The sequence below is a fragment of the Polyodon spathula genome, chromosome 2 (genome assembly GCF_017654505.1).
Source record: "Polyodon spathula isolate WHYD16114869_AA chromosome 2, ASM1765450v1, whole genome shotgun sequence".
Taxonomy (NCBI): Eukaryota; Metazoa; Chordata; class Actinopteri; order Acipenseriformes; family Polyodontidae; genus Polyodon; species Polyodon spathula.
Window position 1 is genome coordinate 17,533,616 of NC_054535.1, and position 20,492 is coordinate 17,554,107.

Below are 20,492 nucleotides of genomic sequence, written 5' to 3' on the forward strand. Positions count from 1 at the left end.
TGTAATTTTATTGCTGATATACTTTTTAGTACTATTTTGATACCACTAGAAAAAAAAAAGTTTTTATAAATAAAATAGACGTAGCAACAACCAAATTGTAGAGCACCTATCGCAACTGTTTGCTAAACAACATGCTGCAGCAGTGAACCTTAATGTCTGTGTAATACTTTAGATTTGATGGCAAATGTGTGTTCTTTGATACAGTATGCTGCAGACATTTAGGATTTATACCGCTTATACGAGAAACTGATTAAGTGTTTTACACAGCAGTGCCTATATCATCATTCTGCAACTCACCCACCCCCTGCAAAAAAAACAAAAAAAAAAAACAGTGGTGTAATGTTTTGCGTGGTGTAAGTCTTTCTTTATTTTTTTTATGTGTCGTTCAAACATTTCTCTTTTAATTGGGCTGCAATAAGGGAATCATTAAAGCCAGAAGCTGAACTGCTGTATCTGCTTATAAAGTGTCAGGGACGCCGCAGCAAGGTAATATAAAGCAGCTGAACCGGGTATTTCCACTGTCGATCCCCTTAAAAGGGAAATATTTATCAACTATCAGTTGTTTCTATGCCATGTGACGTGAAGGCAAGGATGATAAACTACCTAAAACTGTCTTCCCCTAAGACCTCTGAACAGCAACTCACTGCCAACATGGTGAGATTTAATAAAAGGTTATAAGCTGAAGGAAAGAAAGATTACAATAACAAAAAAAAGACTGGAAGTTCACTAAATTGATGGATTTTTTATGACAGAAGGGTGTCCGTTTTATATATTTATATATATTTTTAACACTAAATATATATATATATATATATATATATATATATATATATATATATATATATATATATATATATATATATATATATATATATATATATATATATATATATATATATATATATTTATTAAATTAGTGGTACCCTTATTTGTACATGTCATAGTTTCTTTCAGATTGGCAGTTCACTTAGTGGGCAACATGCCTGAAGACTGTTATAACTCCACTGCACCCTGCCTGCTACAGGCCACAGATTAGAGTTAAAACGTCCTGGATCTCTTAAAAACAGCTGTAGCTTTGTATGGCAGTTCAGGAGTGAAAAAATCACTTGCAGATGGTCGCTGAACCTTAAAATGACATGTATTATTAGTTCAAGGATTTGTTAAAGCTTTGGAAAAAAATGAAATAAAACAATTGCTAACAATATCATAGATATTCCATTCTGCTAGCCTTTGGGTATGTGTGACTGACAACACATGTATTTAAAGAAGCACTTCAATACCTGAGGTATTCTATTTAGATGTGCAATACAATACAGATTGGGAAGGTAGATGGCCAACACTGTGTGCGTGGCAGCTGTAACCCGCTGTATTGTAGTTTGGCCTCAGCCACATTAACACTCATCTAGGCTGTTCTTTCACTGGATTTAAATTGCATGATGCTTTTCTGTGGACTGAACTTCATTAGAAAATTTATAGCAGTAATTTACAAATAGTTATTCACCACATGAACAGTAGCTATGAGCTCATCCTCCAGAACTTGTGTATGTTGCCTTACATTAAGACACACACCAAGCAAGTTAAGTGGTAGACACATCTTAACAAGCCTGATGCTCATCACGGCTCTGCCTGACTTTTGTTGTACACAACATATTGCATCACTGTCAGTCATGCATGACACGTGACACCAGCTAAGCAACCTTCTAGAAACTCAACTGAAATACAATCAGACAAAGATATACATATTAGTAAATTAGACTAGTTTACTGGTCTGCTGTTTTCAGTGTCTTTCATCGACCTGCATACAGGTCTCTGGTGTAGAAACAAAACAAAAAATAAATACAAACTTCTGGTGAACTGCAAAACTTAGATTAGTAATTTACATCTGATAGAAGGCTTGCTCCAATTAATCAGCAAGTTTGAAAAAACATGCAGTTCATAGCCATTTACTGGTACTAATTAGCAGTACTGGGACCCATTTCACGAATAGGCCTTACCATGAAGTTTTGCAGCAGACAGAATCAAGAATAATTGTGTAATTTGCCTAGCTGACGCCTGTGAGTACACAGCCAAATTTAATTAGAGATTACATTGGGTCTTTGAAGGGGCACAGTGCAGTCTGCTGGGACACAATGTAAATAGCAGATTCAGTAAAAATTTAACATTTTATTTGTGCTGTTCAGCCAGAAAAAACAGAGCTGTACATAACTGAGGCATAGTGAAGTACAGATTAAAACGTGTTAGTGTTCCAACTATTTTAATGATGGAAATATACAGGGGGCTTTGAAAAAGTCAGTGAGAGCTACTTGTTTTTTCGAGGGAAGCTGAGAACTTGAGAAACAGTTGAAGTGTATGAAAGAGCCACACTTAGTGTGCCAGGTAAGGTATTTTTTGTTTTCATACAGTACTACTATAATGAGTAAAAATTTATGTGCAATACTACTTGTATTGCTGGGCAGGATCACCACTGTGAAAATCACCTTTTTCCATTCCTTTAACCTACAGAAAGTATAAGAAAAAAAACAAAAACATTTGAAAATGATAGAAATAAATGTGATAATTTTAATTAAAATTCCAACAAATGTTGTGAAATTAGCAAGGATGATTAGCATGAAACTAAAACTTATGCTCCAATAAATCAAAAGATACATATTAAGACATCTGTGGCAGATGTCTTAATATGGTAGATGTCTACCATTCTCTGACATGCCACATTGTGTCAACAGTAACTGCTGCCTTTGTAGTTTTGTGCAAAAGAGGCACTTTACTCACATTTACCAAAGCTTCTGTGTCACATGTACCACAACCTGCTTAGCAGGGACCTGCTTCTGAAAACTAATTACAGGTGGATTAGTGCACATTAAACACAAAAAGGCTTTAAGTTTTTACTAATCCCTTCTTTAAAATGCCAAAGCCCTGTGACAGAAGTGAAATGTCACGAGGAGAGTATTATATAGGTTTATAATATTATGCTGCTCAAAGGTTTTTTTGTTTTTTGTTTTGCATTTGGCAAACATTAGTATACCTTTTACTGTACATAAAGAATGGAGAAAATTGTGTCTTGGTGTTAAGGCCATTATGTATCTCAGTATATCAATTCTTTAGTCTCTACTCATTATTTGATACTTATTGTGTCTCTAAATTCCAAAGATGAATTAGAGTGAATTTATCAGGAGGAAGCAAAATCCTTTCTGGATCCTGTATGTTATCGTGTTTGGCGTTTTTACATGGGACCCGAGTGATTTTAACTTTGTTTTATAGGGGCTTTATGGAGCAAGAAGGGGTGTCTCACTGTCCTTGTCCCTTTCCTGGAACGCTCAACAGCTCCTCACTAATGTTATTGCTGCTGCCCTGTTAAAGGTGGCGGAAACAGAGATAATGAATTGTGAAACCAAGTAGAATTAAATCTGATACAAAGAGCAGATGGACAGTCAAGCATGACTGCCTAACAAGAGAAAAGGGCAGAGGTCAACATGACAGTAGAGGAGCACACTGTGTTAGTGAAAGAGCGCTTGAGAGAGAAAAAAAAACAGATCCTAAAAAATGATCCTCAACAAATAATTCTTGGGGAGCTTTCATCTTTACCTTTAAATGACTGGTGAATAGTGATTATGCGACTTAACAGATAATACATTAATTAACATACTACAAAAGAAAAATGCTGATTTATGAAATTCAAACAAACTTGACGATGTAAACAGATATGACGGCTGGGATATAAACTGGATTGTGCAGCAGTCAGCAAGCCAGACAGAGAGCTATACGCCAAAGGAAAAAACTTTGATAACTATGCGGCACAAACTTAATTTACGCTATTTATTTAGTTACGTATGCTGTATCAGCTATATTTAAATAAAATATATAAAGTCATATTTACTATCCAACCTTGCCTCACTGATTCATACATTAAATATGTACTGCAGACTATTGTTACCTCCAGGGTACCTCCCTCAGCCTGCGGCTTTAGGCTTTATAGCCCTCTTTTGGTAACAATAGTCTTCCTTTGGGGCAACCCCTTTTCACTATAGCCCTCCTCTCCAGTCCATATTTACTACATTTTATATCTATACATTTATATATATATATATATATATATATATATATATATATATATATATATATATATATACATACTTTTTGTTTTTTTTGTTGTTGTTGTAGATCCTTATCTAAATTGTACTTGCTATGAGTGTTGCACATGTTTTACTCCTATATTATATTTATGTATACTCCTAAACTCATTAATAAAATTTTATTCTGAAAAAAATAAGATCCATGCCCCAGTTTGTCCTAGTCATGTATCTGCCTGTGTGTTATGTCTTTCACACCCTTTCACAGAGCCCTCCAGGCAAAGGAGCCTCAGCTTACTCAACATCCATCACTTAGCACTCAACAATACTATCCTGCTGCTACGCACCCTCTCTCTCTCTCTCTCTCTCTCTCTCTCTCTCTCTCTCTCTCTCTCTCTCTCTCTCTCTCTCTCTCTCTCTCTCTCTCTATATATATATATATATATATATACACACACACACACACACACACACACACACAACACAAACCTTAATACAAGGAAAACTGTTTTGACATAAAAAAAATACTACATGTTAAATGAACACACCATTACCTGAGTCTTCTGATTCTTCATCGTCGTCTTCGTCATCTCCTGAAGATAAGGAGTCTATGATGAAAAAAGAAAAAAAAAAAGTGGTTACAACAGGTAATTATTTACAGAGTAAAGCTTCTAAAGTTGTGATCACTGATGAAAGCACTAGCCGAAACACTTGTCTGCTTGAGCTTGTGTCTCATAACAAATCTCTCTGAGATCATAGCATTGTAGAGATTTACACACAGCATATCATTAGCAACAAGTCTTAACAGATTGGTGGCACTGTGCACAATCTACCAAAATGCCAGATGAATGTCATTTTAAATGGTAATTGCTTAACCTTTCAGGATTTAGAATCTTAGGAACATTAGCTGGGAGCTATACCTTGAATGTGCCTTATCAAATACTTGCAACAATACTCCCTCACATGACTTCCAATAGCATTTGTTCCCACTTTGGCTTTTCAAACCTCTAAACTTAATCTCACACACAATTGTTATTTCAATCCCAATGCAGACTAGGGACTTGTTATCAATAATAATAACATGTTGCGAACAGGAATATCTGTCAGGAGATAAATACACCTTAACATTTTAATTGACCAAGCCTTTGAAATCCTACTCATACTGTGTAAATTAAAGCCAGATCTCTATGATGGTAAAATTGATGTAAAATTCACTAGGATTTTATTTATTGTGTAACAATTTTTTTTCGATCTTTCTGTTTATCACAAGATACAAATTTTATTTAATATTTTTTTTCTTTATGGGTGCAGGATGCACCCTATAGCCGGGGGATTGCAGGTCCGAATCCAAGCTATGACACAGCCGACCGTGACCGGGGGTTCCTAGGGGGCGCCGTCCGGGAAGGAGGACTTAAGTCCGCAGGGGATTTCACGGTTCACCACGCATCAGCGACCCCTGTGGCCGCTAGGGCACCTGCGGTTCTGCAGTGCAGCGGCCAGATGTGTTGTCCTCTGGCACTCTTCGCTGTGGATCCGCAGTGCGAAAAATGACAGATTGGCAGGAGCACGTTTTGGAGGACACGTGTTCCCGTCGTTTCCTGAGGTCGGCGGGGGGGTTGAAAGCGGTGAGCCAAGGATACACATAATAATTGGGCAAACAAAATTGGGGAGAAAAACCGGGGTAAAAAATTGGTGATGACTTAATTTATAATAAATAAATAAATAAATAAATAAATATACAAACAAACAAGCTTGTTCTGAGGGGAGAAAAAGCTTTTTCACTGAACAAACATCCTCTTCCTTGTGGATACCTTCAAGTTGGACATACTCGTTTTCATGTCCAGTTACAGTAAATATAAGTTCCTTCAGTCTTTAACAGGAGTTAACTAAAACACCATGAAAAGACTTGGAAAAACAAACAAACAAAAAACAAACTGGACAGAAATATTAAATGTGGAAACAAATAGATGTCTGTTTTTTAAAACTTCCATCATGGGTACATTTCTGATGTAATTATCTTTTTAAATCATATAACTGTTCCTAAGTTAGAGTCCGGGGTGTCTTTGATCAATGTTGGTAAAGCCTAACTTACTTTGGCAGCATTCCCAAATCATGAATGAAGTCTCTTAGTCCTTGCCACCACATCTGTTTTCAATAATAAAGCGTTTCCAGCTAATTGCTTTGAAATTAGTTGTCAATAATGGTCTCAGCTGGTACTTTAAATTTGCTGAAAAATGGTCAAGCTAAAGATTCTTTAAGTAAACTTCACCAGAATTGACACTGAACATATATATTTTTCATGCTGTTGATTGTGGTATGGTAACCTGTAAAGGTATATAAAGGATATATATATATATTATATATATATATATATATATAATATATATATCTATATATGTATGTACCAAAATCTATGTGTAGATAGTTTCAAACAAGGAACTCAGCCTTTGTGTAGAAAATACCTATAAATTCATAAATGTAAAACAGAAAAGAAACAAACAAGACAAATATGTCTGTATTTTACTGCCGTGTAGCTTCGATTGCTACGATTTCTTTTCGCAGCATCCGAACATCTGATGCTCTCCTAGTTGTTCATGTTTCACTATAAACAATAATGCTGTTGGACAGACAAATGGCTTCTGGGATACTGGTTTACAGAAAGCTGTGGCGTGATATAGAGCAGTTGCAGGAGACGGCAGTATCTGCTGTCACACTGCATTGGGAGACATCCCCAAGGCACTCTCTCACTGCATTAGTGGTCTCTCTAATTCAATTCACATGGGTCTATAGCAGTAGCACTATATAAATGGAGTGGTGCTAATTTTATTGATAACTTCAACAAACACAACTGATTAATAAAATGTCAAACAATGGTTGGGAAAGCAGATTATTATTATTATTATTATTATTATTATTATTATTATTATTATTATTATTGATAATAGTAGGGAAAATCATTTAGCCCAAATCATTACTAGTAAAATGTTAAGAGGATCTGTGGTATTTTTAGTATTTGTATATATTTTACGTGATTTAAGGCTGAATGTGCCAACATATTCAGAGTTTTTTGATAAATATAAATTTAAAGAATAAACCAGTGTAAATCCAGTCTAAAACCAGTCTAAATCCAGATTCTCGTTTTAAACACACAGTGGGCCAATTCAATTGATCCAAACGGTGGCAGACCAAAACATGTTATTGAGGGGAACTGAAAGGCATGTAAGAAGATCTGGCATCAAATCAGTTCACCTGTTACTTTGACAGTGAAGTTGCTCAGAACATTGTTTCTGTGCGCCAGCCTGCAGGTGTAAACCCCCGAGTCTTCATACGAGACATTGATGATTTTGAGCTGTCTTGCCCCGACACGAGTCCTGTTGCTTGGAATGACTCCAACACCATCCTTGAACCAGACGACAGACAGGGAGGAGCCTTGCGTGTTGCAGGACAGCTCGAGGGTGTCGCCACTTCCCAGCACAAACTCCTCCAGAAACACGGTTTTGCTCGACAAATAATCTAGAAGTAACAAAAAAAAAAAAAGAAAAAAAAAAGTGATGTTATAAATCTGTGGAAAGGGAAACTGGAATTACCGCATTTACTATTTTAATTGACACTCAGACCTGTATAACAGAAGAACCCCTTGTCTATGAAGACCACTTTCAGGGAGGTTCCTTCAGTGGGTGCTGTGAACTGGATTTGAATTTAAATTCATAACAAGGTATTCTGTATTCTCTCAGTATGGAACGAAAAATGCAAGCAGTTTATACAGAGCTACCCTGCAAACAGGGTAGCACTGTGAGAATGGCATATTTGTTTCCAAAGAGGCTCTACCATTAAACGGCTGTATGGCTGTGAGCGCGTGTGCGTATGGTGATGATGTACTTTTAGTTGAACTTTTATTGCCCTAATGAAATAAGTGATTGCTTTACGACATATATCAGAAAAAAAGAAACCACATGGAAGGTTTAGCGAGTATCGTTTTTAAGTAAATATCGAGACAACATAGATGAAGTTTCAAATGACCAAAACTCCTCTAAGAAAAAGGAATATACCCGGGGCAAAAGCAACAAGGCTCCAGTCCACACATCTACTGGCGTGTGAAAGAAAGCAGCTTCTGAAACGTGTTTGCTTCAGCAATGTTAAACATGGTCTTGAAAGGCGGTACAAAAAAATCAGATGTTTCTCAAATATTTATGTTTACTGTAATTAAAAAAAAAAAAGAAAAAGAAAGCATCTAATGTTGATGTTTGACTGAAAACAGGCGGGCATTGTGGAGACTACAACCATGGGCACCTTCTCATTAGTCATTTCTGATAGCTTCGCAGTGGTCAATGATGAATGTAAAGGCTCACCCTTGAAAACGCAATCTCAACTAAACATGCACTTCTAAATGAACCCTAAAATGAGACAATCCAGCCTTGTGGGACACAATATAAATTATATGTTATAACTTACCGATAAACTCAGACAAACACTCTCTACAGTCTATTCTACCCATGGCTGCAAATGTTTAGCCTTGAAATGGTATTTAATTAAGCTTTTGTTGCATGTATCAAAAGGGACGACTTCAATTTCAGTACCATAGCGTGTTCTTCTAGTAGAAAACTGGAAGCACAGTGCATAGTTCTACAGTACCTACCAATATTCTCAAAAACAAATGACTTTGAGACCAAAAAATGTGTGTAATGCAGTGTGTTTATTTGTGTATTCATTGATTTATTTATTTACGGAGTCAGTGATTCCCAGTCGGGTACAGCACTTCTTGTACTTCAAAGCCAGGGTGTGACTCAGGCAAGCACAAGGAAGCTAAGCAAATTGCTATGTCTCAGTGGTTGAACTGACGCACTATTAATCCTAGTAGGACTATTCTTGGCAAGATGAGTTTCTAACTGCTAGTGGCATTACAGGGCAGATCGGTTACCCATTCACAGACAACAGCAGTTATAAAATGTTTGAAGTAACTAATACAAATTGTATATGATTATACTTGTAATATACTTTTAATAATACTGGCTATTTTTCCATCCTGCTTCAAGGCTTATATTCTACCAATTCAAGTTATGGGCCAATTTTCTGTCCCTGGAGTACGAACAAACTCTGGTATGAAATCTTCTGGTTATGCAGTGCCGGCAATGTGGAATTTCAGTCCCCTGAGAATGGAAGCTATCGCTAATCTGAGTCTTAGTTGAGGCAATGTTGACTGCTCTAAGGCTATTTGAAAATATTTGGTTTCCCCTGTGCAACTGTTAGGAATGCTGCCAATTTTTCTTCATCATCATCATGACCAAATTGCAAATAACACTTTTGGATAACCTATATACAAACTGTACATGCATGCACACACACACGGATAAATGAAGGAAAGAAACTACTTTCTTTTTTTCCTTCTGAAAAATAAGGTAAAGTGTTCTTGGAATGTGTCACTGTTACACCCAACATTATAAAAAAACAGTGAATGAGCCCCTAGCAATCTATCACTCAGAGTTACATATTACCTTCAGACCTACATAATGACACGTTTACTCATACAGACCAGCTTCAGTTTGTTCAAGCTGGTCCATGGTGGAAAGAAAAAACCTTACTCTCTTCTCCTACAAACAAGGTTTGCCAGTCTGAACACCAGAATGGACTTATGGAAATAGAAATCAGTCACATGTTGGAACTCTATTTTTTTAAGAAAACTGTGCAGCATTTTGTTATTTGTTTGTCACTAATGAAGCTTGCCCAGTAAAGCACCAAAAATGTCCATGCATTCTTTTTCAGGCAAGACGTTGAATCAGTTTGTGTTCACTTTGATGAAAAACAGACTAATATGCAGTACAGTAGCTCTAGGGGTTAGATACATGCCAGTGACATAACATCGGTCCCAACCATTATCTTGTGCTTAAAACTCACCAGTCCCTGTTGGACCAGAGCACTGGGATTGGCTAAAACAAATAAACATGTGAATTTCAACAGCAATACAACACTTAAACACTGTGTAGACCTCTAACAGAAATCAGTCATGCAGCTCTATATATTTTGTATGACTTTGTACTTCCATGTAAGACACTGAAACCATTTCATTAGTAGGGTTGTCTTGTGCTGAAGGAGTTGATGAAATGTATATACATAATGTCTAGCGATTTCACTCAAGCAACCAAGTTAAAGCCCTTTAATTATTGCACACATTCTGGGACCAATTTTTTTTGTTTTTAAATGGCCACTACTGATATTTGAAAGGGTTTGTGGTAATTGTTCTGTGTGCATCACCAGATTTCAATAAGTAATTTATAAAATACATAAATAAAATAACCACAACAACATCCCAAAATGGACCTTTAGTGGTCCATGAGGAAAAGATTAGGAACATACTATTGTCTTGTTCCCAGAAATACTGTTTTTTTTTTTTCCCAGTGAGGCCCATAAAGGTATACATAACAAACACTCACACATTAAGAGCCAAATCCACACACAGAGGCAAAAACGCTTTCAAAGATGCAGAGTCGCAGGCTGACAGAAGCCCGTTAAGCACCCTTACAAACTTGCAGATAAATGATGTGAGTGATAATCAGGCAGCTACTCAACACCAGGGAAGAAGCTCAGTGGTCCCCCTTCACAGTCGGGGGGGTATAGGGGGCCGCCCCTGCCCCTGTCACCAAACCTTCTTAATTAAATGTTATAGAACCGTATTAAGGAAACAGCTAGTTTGAGGTCCCTGCGGTTTGGCTGCTAAATTATTGACACACTGATATACCCTCCCCCCTTCCCCTTTTTAAGCAGCTGGATTCTCCAGTGATAAGAGAGCGTACGATCCAGTGAATGACAGCAGCCCTAAAAACTCACCGATCTGAACCCTGGCCAAACTTGTTTTTTAAGCTTCCTATCATTCTAAATTAGTTTTCATTAAATAATACTTGAAGACAAACTAATATTAATGTATCCCACATAACAGAGGTGGCCAAACCGTGACTCCTGGGCAGTGAAATGCTGGGTGACGCACCCTTTGTGCCTCGAATCAAGTGAAGAAAGAATAATAAACAAAAACACAAGAGAAAAACTAAAAATAAACACAAGTTTATTATTTGTGTTCTCTGTATTCATCCATGTTTATTATTCTTTTTTTTCTCCCCTTCGCTCTCTCCGGTTTCTTTGAGCCTGCATGTTCACTGCAAGGACATCTCGTCACTTGATGACCTTTGACTAGTGTTGCCAGATCATGAAAAAAAAAACAAACAAACAAAACAAAACAAAAAAAAAAAAAAAAAAAAAAAACTCTACAAGTTTGAAAAAAAAAAAAAAAAACCTTCTACATTTGGACTGAAACCCTCCAGATTTCTACTTTTATAACACTGATATGAAATAATGGAAAAGGGCTAATATTGAGCATTCCAAGGTTGTTTTTTTTTTTTTTTTAAATAAACAAACTGAAATATGAAATTATCAAAATACTGTGATTGGCTGTAAAAATGCTCTTACTTTGGTGATTACTGAGAAGAATATACACATTTTGTGAAAAATGAGTAAACATCAAAAATAAAACCTGAAGAAAATCATAACTGATTTATTGTTAAGAGTATGACTGGAGTTACATGAGGTTATAGCATAAATAAATGCATTAGTACTGCAATAAAACTACCCATATTAACAATTATTAATTATTTAGATAAGCATGTGATAAAACATAAGGCCTGTATTTAATAAAGGTTTTGCACAACCGGATTATAAAAGTTGAAAATCAAAAAAAAAAAAAAAAAAAAAAATTGTGAAGAACTTAAAAGTTTTTGAAAGACTGAAAATTTCAGCCGTATCATGAACATAATAATCATAATTCAAACATATGTTTAATTCAAATACAGCAGGTTGATAAGATTTTCATTTGAAATACAGTAGTTTTAAAGACTAAGGTGTCTGAAACTAGATGTTGTCAATACTTTGAATTCACTTTTGAAAGCCTCCTTAACATCCCACGCTGGTGAGTATTTGTGCTTAGCGGTGGAGCCATTGCGAACACCTCCTTCTCTCAAGAGCTTTCAAGCTCTAAAGCGGAGCTAGAACAGTGTATGTCTAGCGAGTGCAGTTTCCTAGGCTTTATAACGTTGTAAGTTTTCTCCTGGGGTTGCGGCGTTTTCTTACATTGGCACATGATATTTCACATTCCAGCCACAACTGCCATGTTTGCAATGGGAGGGCTTGAATTAATTATGAACTTGAGGTATTTAAATTAAAAAAAAAAACCTCTTAAAAATCCATATTCACCTTTTAAAAAAACCTTTGTTCAATTCTGACCTCCAGATATCCCTGAGTAAGGAATAAAAACCTCTAAATATGGAGGGAAAAACCTCTGAGTGAAGGCCGGAAGTGCAGTTGAAAGTTAATTTCATAATTTTGAATTAAGCGCTTGTTCGCTTCGTGGAGACCAAATCGTTTGCACACTGCACTCTACAAGGTGAGCAACAAATGTCATTATGAAACGAATCGCATATTTTCAACTGAATATCCTCCTGGATCAGACTTGAGGAGATACAAGCTAGCCTGTCTGAAAACACGCCTCAGCAGTCAGCAGATTCTCCTTATGGCATTCAGTAAAGAATTGATGTAACAACTTGAGCAAGTTTTTGTTTGGCGTGGGTAGAGCTGTTCATTTTCGGTTTTTATTGTTGGTCACGTGAAGTCCCTTTAAAGTTATAGTGATCCGACTCCATTTCTTAATTAAACTCTTGGAAAAGCCTTGATTGTAGAACTTTTTTTTTTTTTACATTATCAATGAAAAAAAAAGAAAAGGCAGCTCCTTATATTTAATTCAAACCGAACACAAAAAGTGAGCTCAGTTGAATTGCTTTTCCCGGATTTAAAATTTTAATGACTCGTTGCAAAAATGTTCTAACCTGTTTTGCAAATAATAGTTTCTTCTTAATTACAATTTAATTAAATCAATTTAACTTCACTTGCCGTTTGCATGAATTAAAAATAAAGAGCTGTCTTTTTTTGGACATTATGAATGAAACAGAATCACAGTCAAAATCAAGTTATGGGAGAAAAAAACTAAAATGAACTTGTTTCACAATCAACACTTTAACTGAAGTCAGCTAAAAAAAAAAAGAAAAAAAAGGGGACAACACGTGATCAAAAAATGAAAACTAAGAGCTCTAGGCCTGTCCCTTTTATTATTATTATTAATAGATATAAATTATATTTTTGTGTGGATGGACGAATGCCTTCCGACATTATTTGTTGTTCGAGACCGGTGAAAAAGCCGGCCTCATAAAGTGTAGCTGGCGGGGATGGGATTTAATCTCTATCCCAATAAAGCCTGTGGGAATGTGGCTGGAGCCTTAATAAGGCAGTTGTTTAAATGGGTAATTAAGGCTCCAGCCACAGTATAAAAGACCCACTCTGGGCTTAGCGCTAGGGAGTTAAGAGGAGAAACTATAGAGAAAGAGAGCGCGAATGCCATCGTATTACAGAGAACAAAGGTACTCGTTTTGACAATAATTGTAAGTGTGTGTGTTATTTTGCTTTGGCCAATGAGCCCATTTCTTTTGATGTCTTTTGTTTCAACTGTATGTTTATTTTTGTTTATTATTAAATACGAGCCGTTTGGCCGTACCATCCTGTGTTGTTGTTTCGTTTCCTGGTCTGACGTCACCACCCACATGACCATCCATGACACCATGCTATATAATCTTAGTTATAAATGTTATGCAATTACACACACATTTTACTTGTTCACTGTAGATAAGTTAATTTTAAGGTCTATGGTGGCACTTACGGTACATTTAAAGTAATTTGCCAGCACGGCAACTAAACTGATTACAATCCATCCATTCTTTTATTTATACACAGACAGAAAACCATTGAGTGCTAGCTCTCACTGTAACGGTGACCACACCTAAAAAGGCTGAAATACAGCCTTGAATTTCAAAAACAGGACCTCCGCGTTCCCATTTCAGGGTTATAAGTGCAATGCTACTACTACTAGAAGTCAAGTGACTTGATTGCTTCAGACCTGGAGACTGAACTGTGTACAAGCATTCAGCAATAATAAAAACAAGCTTGGTTTTCACGAGATGTTCCTTCAAAGTAAGATCTTCATTCACTTCTGGCAGAACTGGCAGGTGCTTATCTGTTGCCCTGAAAGAGACACTAAAGCCCAGAGGCAGGCATCCTGCATGTTGTCATCTGTCTGCACACTTGTACAAATTACTACACATGCCTCCTTAAAGATTTCTTGAAACAGCATCCTGCCGTAAACAAGGAGCTAACATGGCATCTTGCCTTTACCATCCCATTTCCTGTGGCCTTCCAAGTGCAGTCCAAAATCAGCACAAGGAGCGGGCTGCCAGTTATCTTGTTCAGTGTTCACCAATGTTATCAGCCACTTAGCCGCGCTGCGAAGGACGCAGAGGTGGCTGGAAGCGAGGAGCTTGTGATTGTAAGCTGCTGAGAGGCTGCGTGTGCGAGGCTATCGCCAGTCCTGGCACATTCGATTCATCTTCAGTGGTGCCAAGGTCAGTACATGAACAACGACACCTGCCTATTTGAAGAAAGAGAGATGCAGACAACTATTTTTGTAATCAAAGAGGTCCTGGAGATTTCGGTTTGGAACAATTGGTTTTGACTTACATTTTTTAAACATATTACACGTCTACTACAATCATACCATTTAACTAACATATTTAAACAGTACAATAAAAAATGTGCGTGTGTGTGTGTATATATATATATATATATATACACACACACACACACACACACACACACACACACACACACACACACACACACACATAATAATGTAATACGAAGGTTACGTTAAAACCCACTACAACAAAAATGCCATTTTATAAAAGTATGTTTTCAGTCTTGACTTAAAAACTGTAATGGTCCCAGCTTACTTGAGCAGGTTATGGTACTAACACATAGTTTCCTACTAGAAGAGCAGCTACTGATTCACACAGTATGTATCAGGGTTTCAATTTTACTGATTCACAAAGTACGTATCAGGGTTTCAGTTTTACTGATTCACATAGTACGAATCAAGATTTCAGTTTTAACACTACATTGGTACAGGCTAAACAGCATGCCATCGAGTCAAATATAAAACTACAAATTCTGCCTTAGTGAGTAAGAGTATTCCCCCCCTGTTCTCTTCAGATCTCTGCTGAAAGTGAACCAACATTGCTGAGGAGCTCAGACTCAGAGAGAGCCAAAGAGAGCTGACACACTAATGAACATGCATCCAAGATGACAGCTGTAATCCCAGCTCAGCCACTGACCCAATACATGACCTCTGGGCAAACCACTTGACTGATTGTGCCTCTACTCTCCCCAGCTGGACAATGCAGTGGATGCAGCAGAACCCACTTGCCACCCCCTCCTGAAATCACGAGGCTGCTTTCAATTGAGATGTCAATTTTTTGTGTTTAAAAGGAAGAAACAACAACAACAAGACTTACAAAGCACTTCATGTGTGAGACAAAAACAAGTCATTAATAAAGCATGAAACAGAACTTGGACACCTAACTAAAAGTCACCTAGCTGTTTAATGAAATCAGTTTCACATGCCCTGTTGTAAGCAGTCTTTAAAGCAGTCTTATGTGAAAGATTTTGACCTTTAAAAAACACAGCATGACCTTAGCTAGCCATTATTATGCAAAGACCATGTATGGGGTTTTGAGGTCTGCCCTTTAGATCTGGGATCTTTTGTAGTTTGGTAATATTTACAAAAAAAAACAAAAAAAAAAGTGTTTTGCTAAAGTTAAGGTGCAACCAGGACTAGGTAAATAGTATTAAAAAAATCTGCCCCTTGTCACATTTTCTATGCACCAGTAGAGAACTATTGACAAATTATATATATATATATATATATATATATATATATATATATATATATATATATATATATATATATATATATATATAATGGTGGTTTTGTACTAGCTTTGTAAAATACCAGTGTTATTTTCAGACTAACACTGCAAATTGCACTCTGTAGTAAAAAGCCCTTATAAATAGGGGCTATTGTGTAATATTAAATCCATTGTTGTTATTTAAATTATGCAATTACACACAAATTACAGTAATTAGCTGTTACCTTATTTAAAAGAAACTGGTTTAGCAGTTCAGATAGGGTATCCACTGCAGTTAATGTGTCAGGACTATTTTACTTATTCAGTGTTTTGGAAAGGGGCAGCTACTTTAAATGTGTTTTTATTTTTTATATTGAGCTAGACAAGTTTGAACTGAGAATTACAGAGGAACTAAACAAAATTGCCTTGTTTTCCACAGTGATTCTGCAAATAAAAAAATAAAAGAAAGTTAGACCAAGAAGACAATGTGAGCAGCAGAAACAAAATTAGTCTTACGGGCTATTAACAAAGTTTAGTTCTTCTGTGATACGAATCACTGCACTAAAAAAGGATTTACATCAGCGGCAATTATGCTTCTGTTCTGTCTGTGAGGTTATTCAAATTACCATGCAGGCACACTTTCATTATCCTAATCACAATCTGCTACTCCTTATAACAACATGTGTTTTAAAAAAGCATCGCTAAATGACATTGCTTTTTGTAATTATGCAGTAACAGACCACTTTTGCACAGCTTTAATGGTTTTCTGTACAATGACACACATATAAATGAACTTTTAGTAAATGTACACAACTCGCAATGAATGGAAAGTTACACACACACACACATATTCCATTCCAGAAGTTGTTACCCACACCAGTTGTCCACAGTAACTAAGACATTTCCTTGTTCATTTCTACAAGGTTCTACATTCATTGTGTTCTACCTCTATGTCAGGCTGTGCTCGTAAAGGCCTGGGTTGAGAGTCCCCACAGAGCTGCTCTGACAATCAGTCCTTATCTCTTCAGATGTGTCATTATTCTTTCTTTGGCACAGCCTTGGTGTTCTGGAATGCCCTTCCGGATTCCACTGTGTCACTGTCAAGCATCTCCGGGTTTAAAACTGCTGTTCAGTGTCATTTGCGTTTGAGGTGAACTTGTTTTAGTTGTAATGAAATTTAAACATAAACATACATATCTTCATCTTTTAATATATTTGTGTATTGTATGTATACTGATATTACTTGGATATCTAATAATTGTTGTGTTGTTATTTTAGTGAGTACAGTCTACTTAGGTCTCTTGTTGTATTAGTGCTTACACTATTGAGATGTACCTGTGCTGGCCCTGTGGGTACAAAGTGAATAAAATAAACAAAACTAACGCTTGCGCAGTCAGTGAGCTAGGACCACCTGACATTCAGATGAATGCTCCACAGTGTTTCACAGCTATGCAGATTCTTAATCCTATCCCATTTGGATTGCTCTCATTTAGTGTGTTTGCCCTAATCTCTATTTAACTCGCCTTAACCGGATGTAAATACCTCTGAACAAAGTCTATAATCCCAGCCGTCCTAACAGAGCACACTATCAAAAGATTGCAAAAAAAAAAAAAAAAAAAAAAAAAAAGATTGTCACAGCAAGAGCAAGAAAAGGGGTTTTGTGTGTTGTCCGTGTTACGCTGCATTCTCTAGGGGCACAGGACTAAAGATAGTTACAAATTTACAAACAATATAGATATAACCAAAACTAAAAGTGTCTGTCTTTAGCCAAACAAAGGTCTGCAATCGTGTCTACATTAAGTCAGCATTAATTGTCATTCCAACAACGAGTGTCCTAGTTTCATATAGGCACCACATTGTAAGAGTCTCCTGGAAAAAAAAAAAAATATAGGTCTTGCCATTTCTCTTGCATTTTGCTCAGTTTTCCTATTACAGTATCTGTATAATGTAATTACTGGCATTTCTAGTTAGGAAGTAGAAGTAACAACCACAAATAAACAAACAAAAAAACAAACAAAAACATATACTGTGTTAGAAATGATGAAAGACATTAACCAAACAATGCCCCACCCACTGCCTGATGCTAACGTTCCAAAGTTGTCACCAAAGGTGAGCCAATCAGAAAGAGTAAAAACAGACTGGTTCGGAATGCAAATATCTAGCATTTTACTGGGTCATGCAGTAGTTTTAGCTGCTGTCAATAAATATATATTTTTAAAGGCACCACACTGCACCCTCTGGTATATAGATGTGAGCTTATCTCTGAGTGCAAGCATTGACGTTCTTGATTTTCTTTAAGCTAATATAACTAAATCAAAAGGGAGGACTATTGCCTGGGAGTTAAAAAAAATAAAAAATAAAGTACTTGAATGTAGTGCAGGCATTGCTATTTAATAAAAATATCCAACAAATACAAGAGTCTATCTCACCTTCTGACTAAGGAATGAATCAAGCCCTGGTTCCTTCTCTTCTTCTCATGGCAGTGCAGGGTCTGCCCAAAGCAAAGTTCTGATAGTCTCTAACCATTTTTTGTTTTATGAGTAGTTTGTTAATTCTGCGTCTCTGTAAGTTTGTTTAAGTACACAAAATTGCTGAAGTTTAACTCTACGTGACTTTCCATCATTTACACGAGTCTTAACTCCCTCTATTGTTACCTTTATTACAGTCCTTTTACAGTCCTGAATTTTTATTTATAGTGTTTATTTCTTTTTATTTCTAGTTCCTTTATTATCTTATATTTTATGGTCAACTGACAATTAAATTCAAACAAATTTTAAAATAAACTCATCCAGAGCCCGAAAAAGTTTTATTTTTTTATTATTATTTCCTATTTATAAAAAATTATCTAACGGTTAAAATATTTATAACCACCTCTAAATATTTAAATGTTAATTTACAATTCCATTTGTACAGAAGATGAAAACTTAAAGATAGGGAAACTAATTGCTTTCCCCAGCTTACACTTCAGATAAGCAAACTCTCCCGCAATTGCTTTCCCCAGCTTACACTTCAGTAAACACTTCTAATCTTGACACCACCAGCTGACACACATTTCAATTTCAGGCAAAGTCTTTCATTTCTTTGACAAAAATGGCACGGAAAAATAGAATAATGAAAAGCTCATTGAGTGACAGCAGTTTAGCGGTGAAAACAGATCAGCAGTAGAAAGTCATATCAAAAGCTTCTCTACAGGGATCCGCAGTGATGGGACCCTCCACAGGCTTGAGCTCTGCAGTTCCACTATAGTTCTTTCCATTTGTAGACTTGTAGGAATGCTGCAGAGGGTTAGTCTGTTCAGACCCTCGGCACAAACAGCAAAATGATGTCCTTTGTATTAAAAAACCAAGACCTTCCCTCGCACAACATTAATGGATTTTTTGTTGTTGTTTTTAGTTTTTGATATGCATTTGGGAGTTTATTTCCCCTGCTATATTTAATTAATGCCGGCTCAAATGTACTGGCTACTCTGTTCAACGCTCCAGGAGACTCCTGGTTAATCTGAGGCTATTTACTCTCTGTAATGATCATGTTAAAAGCTCATATATTATCTGCAACACCCTGATAATGATAAATCAACTAAGAGATAAACAAATCATATTATTGACTCATTTCCTCTCATTTTTAAAAAACACCTACCAAAGACAGACTAGCTGTATGCATGAAATCAAATTATTTCTAAGCACGAACTGGAGTTAAACATATAAGCAATGTATTTTCATAACAAGAAATACAATAATCCAATGCCATTTTGCCTTCAAAACAGTCTATTTGAAGACATCAGAAGCCACCTATGCAGGCTTACTCTTAAAGTCCATTGACACCTGTCTCTAAAGCACCTTACACACCACTCAACCATAGTTGTGTCAAGGTGTTCTCCTGAACCATTGATAACTAAGGAAATCATCTCTGATATTGAACACTTAATGAAACAGAGGCTACTCTGATATAAGTCTAGTCTGGAGTTGTGTCAGAGATAATATCAGACAGAATCTGACTGTCAGTAATTTGTGAAAACAAGGTATTACAGGTAACCAGTATCTTGTTAACAAATGCAGTTAGTAGTAAGTATGAGAACATACCTTTCTGGCCAGTCCTGCCTCTGAGAAAAGAAGACCATGGGAAATGGGATACTGTAACTCAAAGAGTTTTTTTTTCTCCTGGCAATAAATAACAACTCAAGAAATAAAACAAGCAACTGTAGACAAACAAATGTCAATGATGGTTTCTCCTTCAAAAGGTCTTGCAGAGGAACTGAGAGACAGAGAGAGAGAGAGAGAGAGAGAGAGAGAGAGAACTCTGCTATCTATAGTGCCCACCTGATTTGAACAATAACAATAATTAGGAATGGAAGGTTCTCCTTGTATAGAGATTACCTATTCTTGCGCTGCCTAAAATGTTCAGACCGTGCACGTGAGAAATAAAAAAAGAACACAAAACAGGCTTTATTCAGCTCCCCCAATCAACTACAGGTCTGCATGTGAATGACATTCACATTCAGCTCTGCCCTGCCTCCCTACTTTCATTCATAAAAAAAAAGAAAATGTATATTGTTCACTCTGCAGCAAGCCACGAGAATGAGAGTAAGAGTCAGAGAACG

The 20,492-nt window shown here is 36.5% G+C and overlaps 1 protein-coding gene across 7 annotated transcripts in view; it reads right to left on the bottom strand.

The window, feature by feature from the left end:
* The window catches only part of LOC121330903 (fibroblast growth factor receptor 3-like), a 52,565-nt gene that overhangs the window by 20,597 nt on the left and 11,476 nt on the right, over positions 1-20,492 (bottom strand). For 4 of the 7 annotated variants that reach the window (XM_041277864.1, XM_041277856.1, XM_041277891.1 and 1 more), the window contains exons 3-4: positions 7,317-7,580; positions 4,616-4,675 (exon numbers count right to left, since the gene is read on the bottom strand). In XM_041277864.1, coding sequence (XP_041133798.1) covers positions 4,616-4,675; positions 7,317-7,580 — 324 coding nt within the window. The remainder of the gene's footprint in view (positions 1-4,615; positions 4,676-7,316; positions 7,581-20,492) is intronic. The other 3 variants (XM_041277899.1, XM_041277882.1, XM_041277909.1) reach the window with 1 other exon arrangement.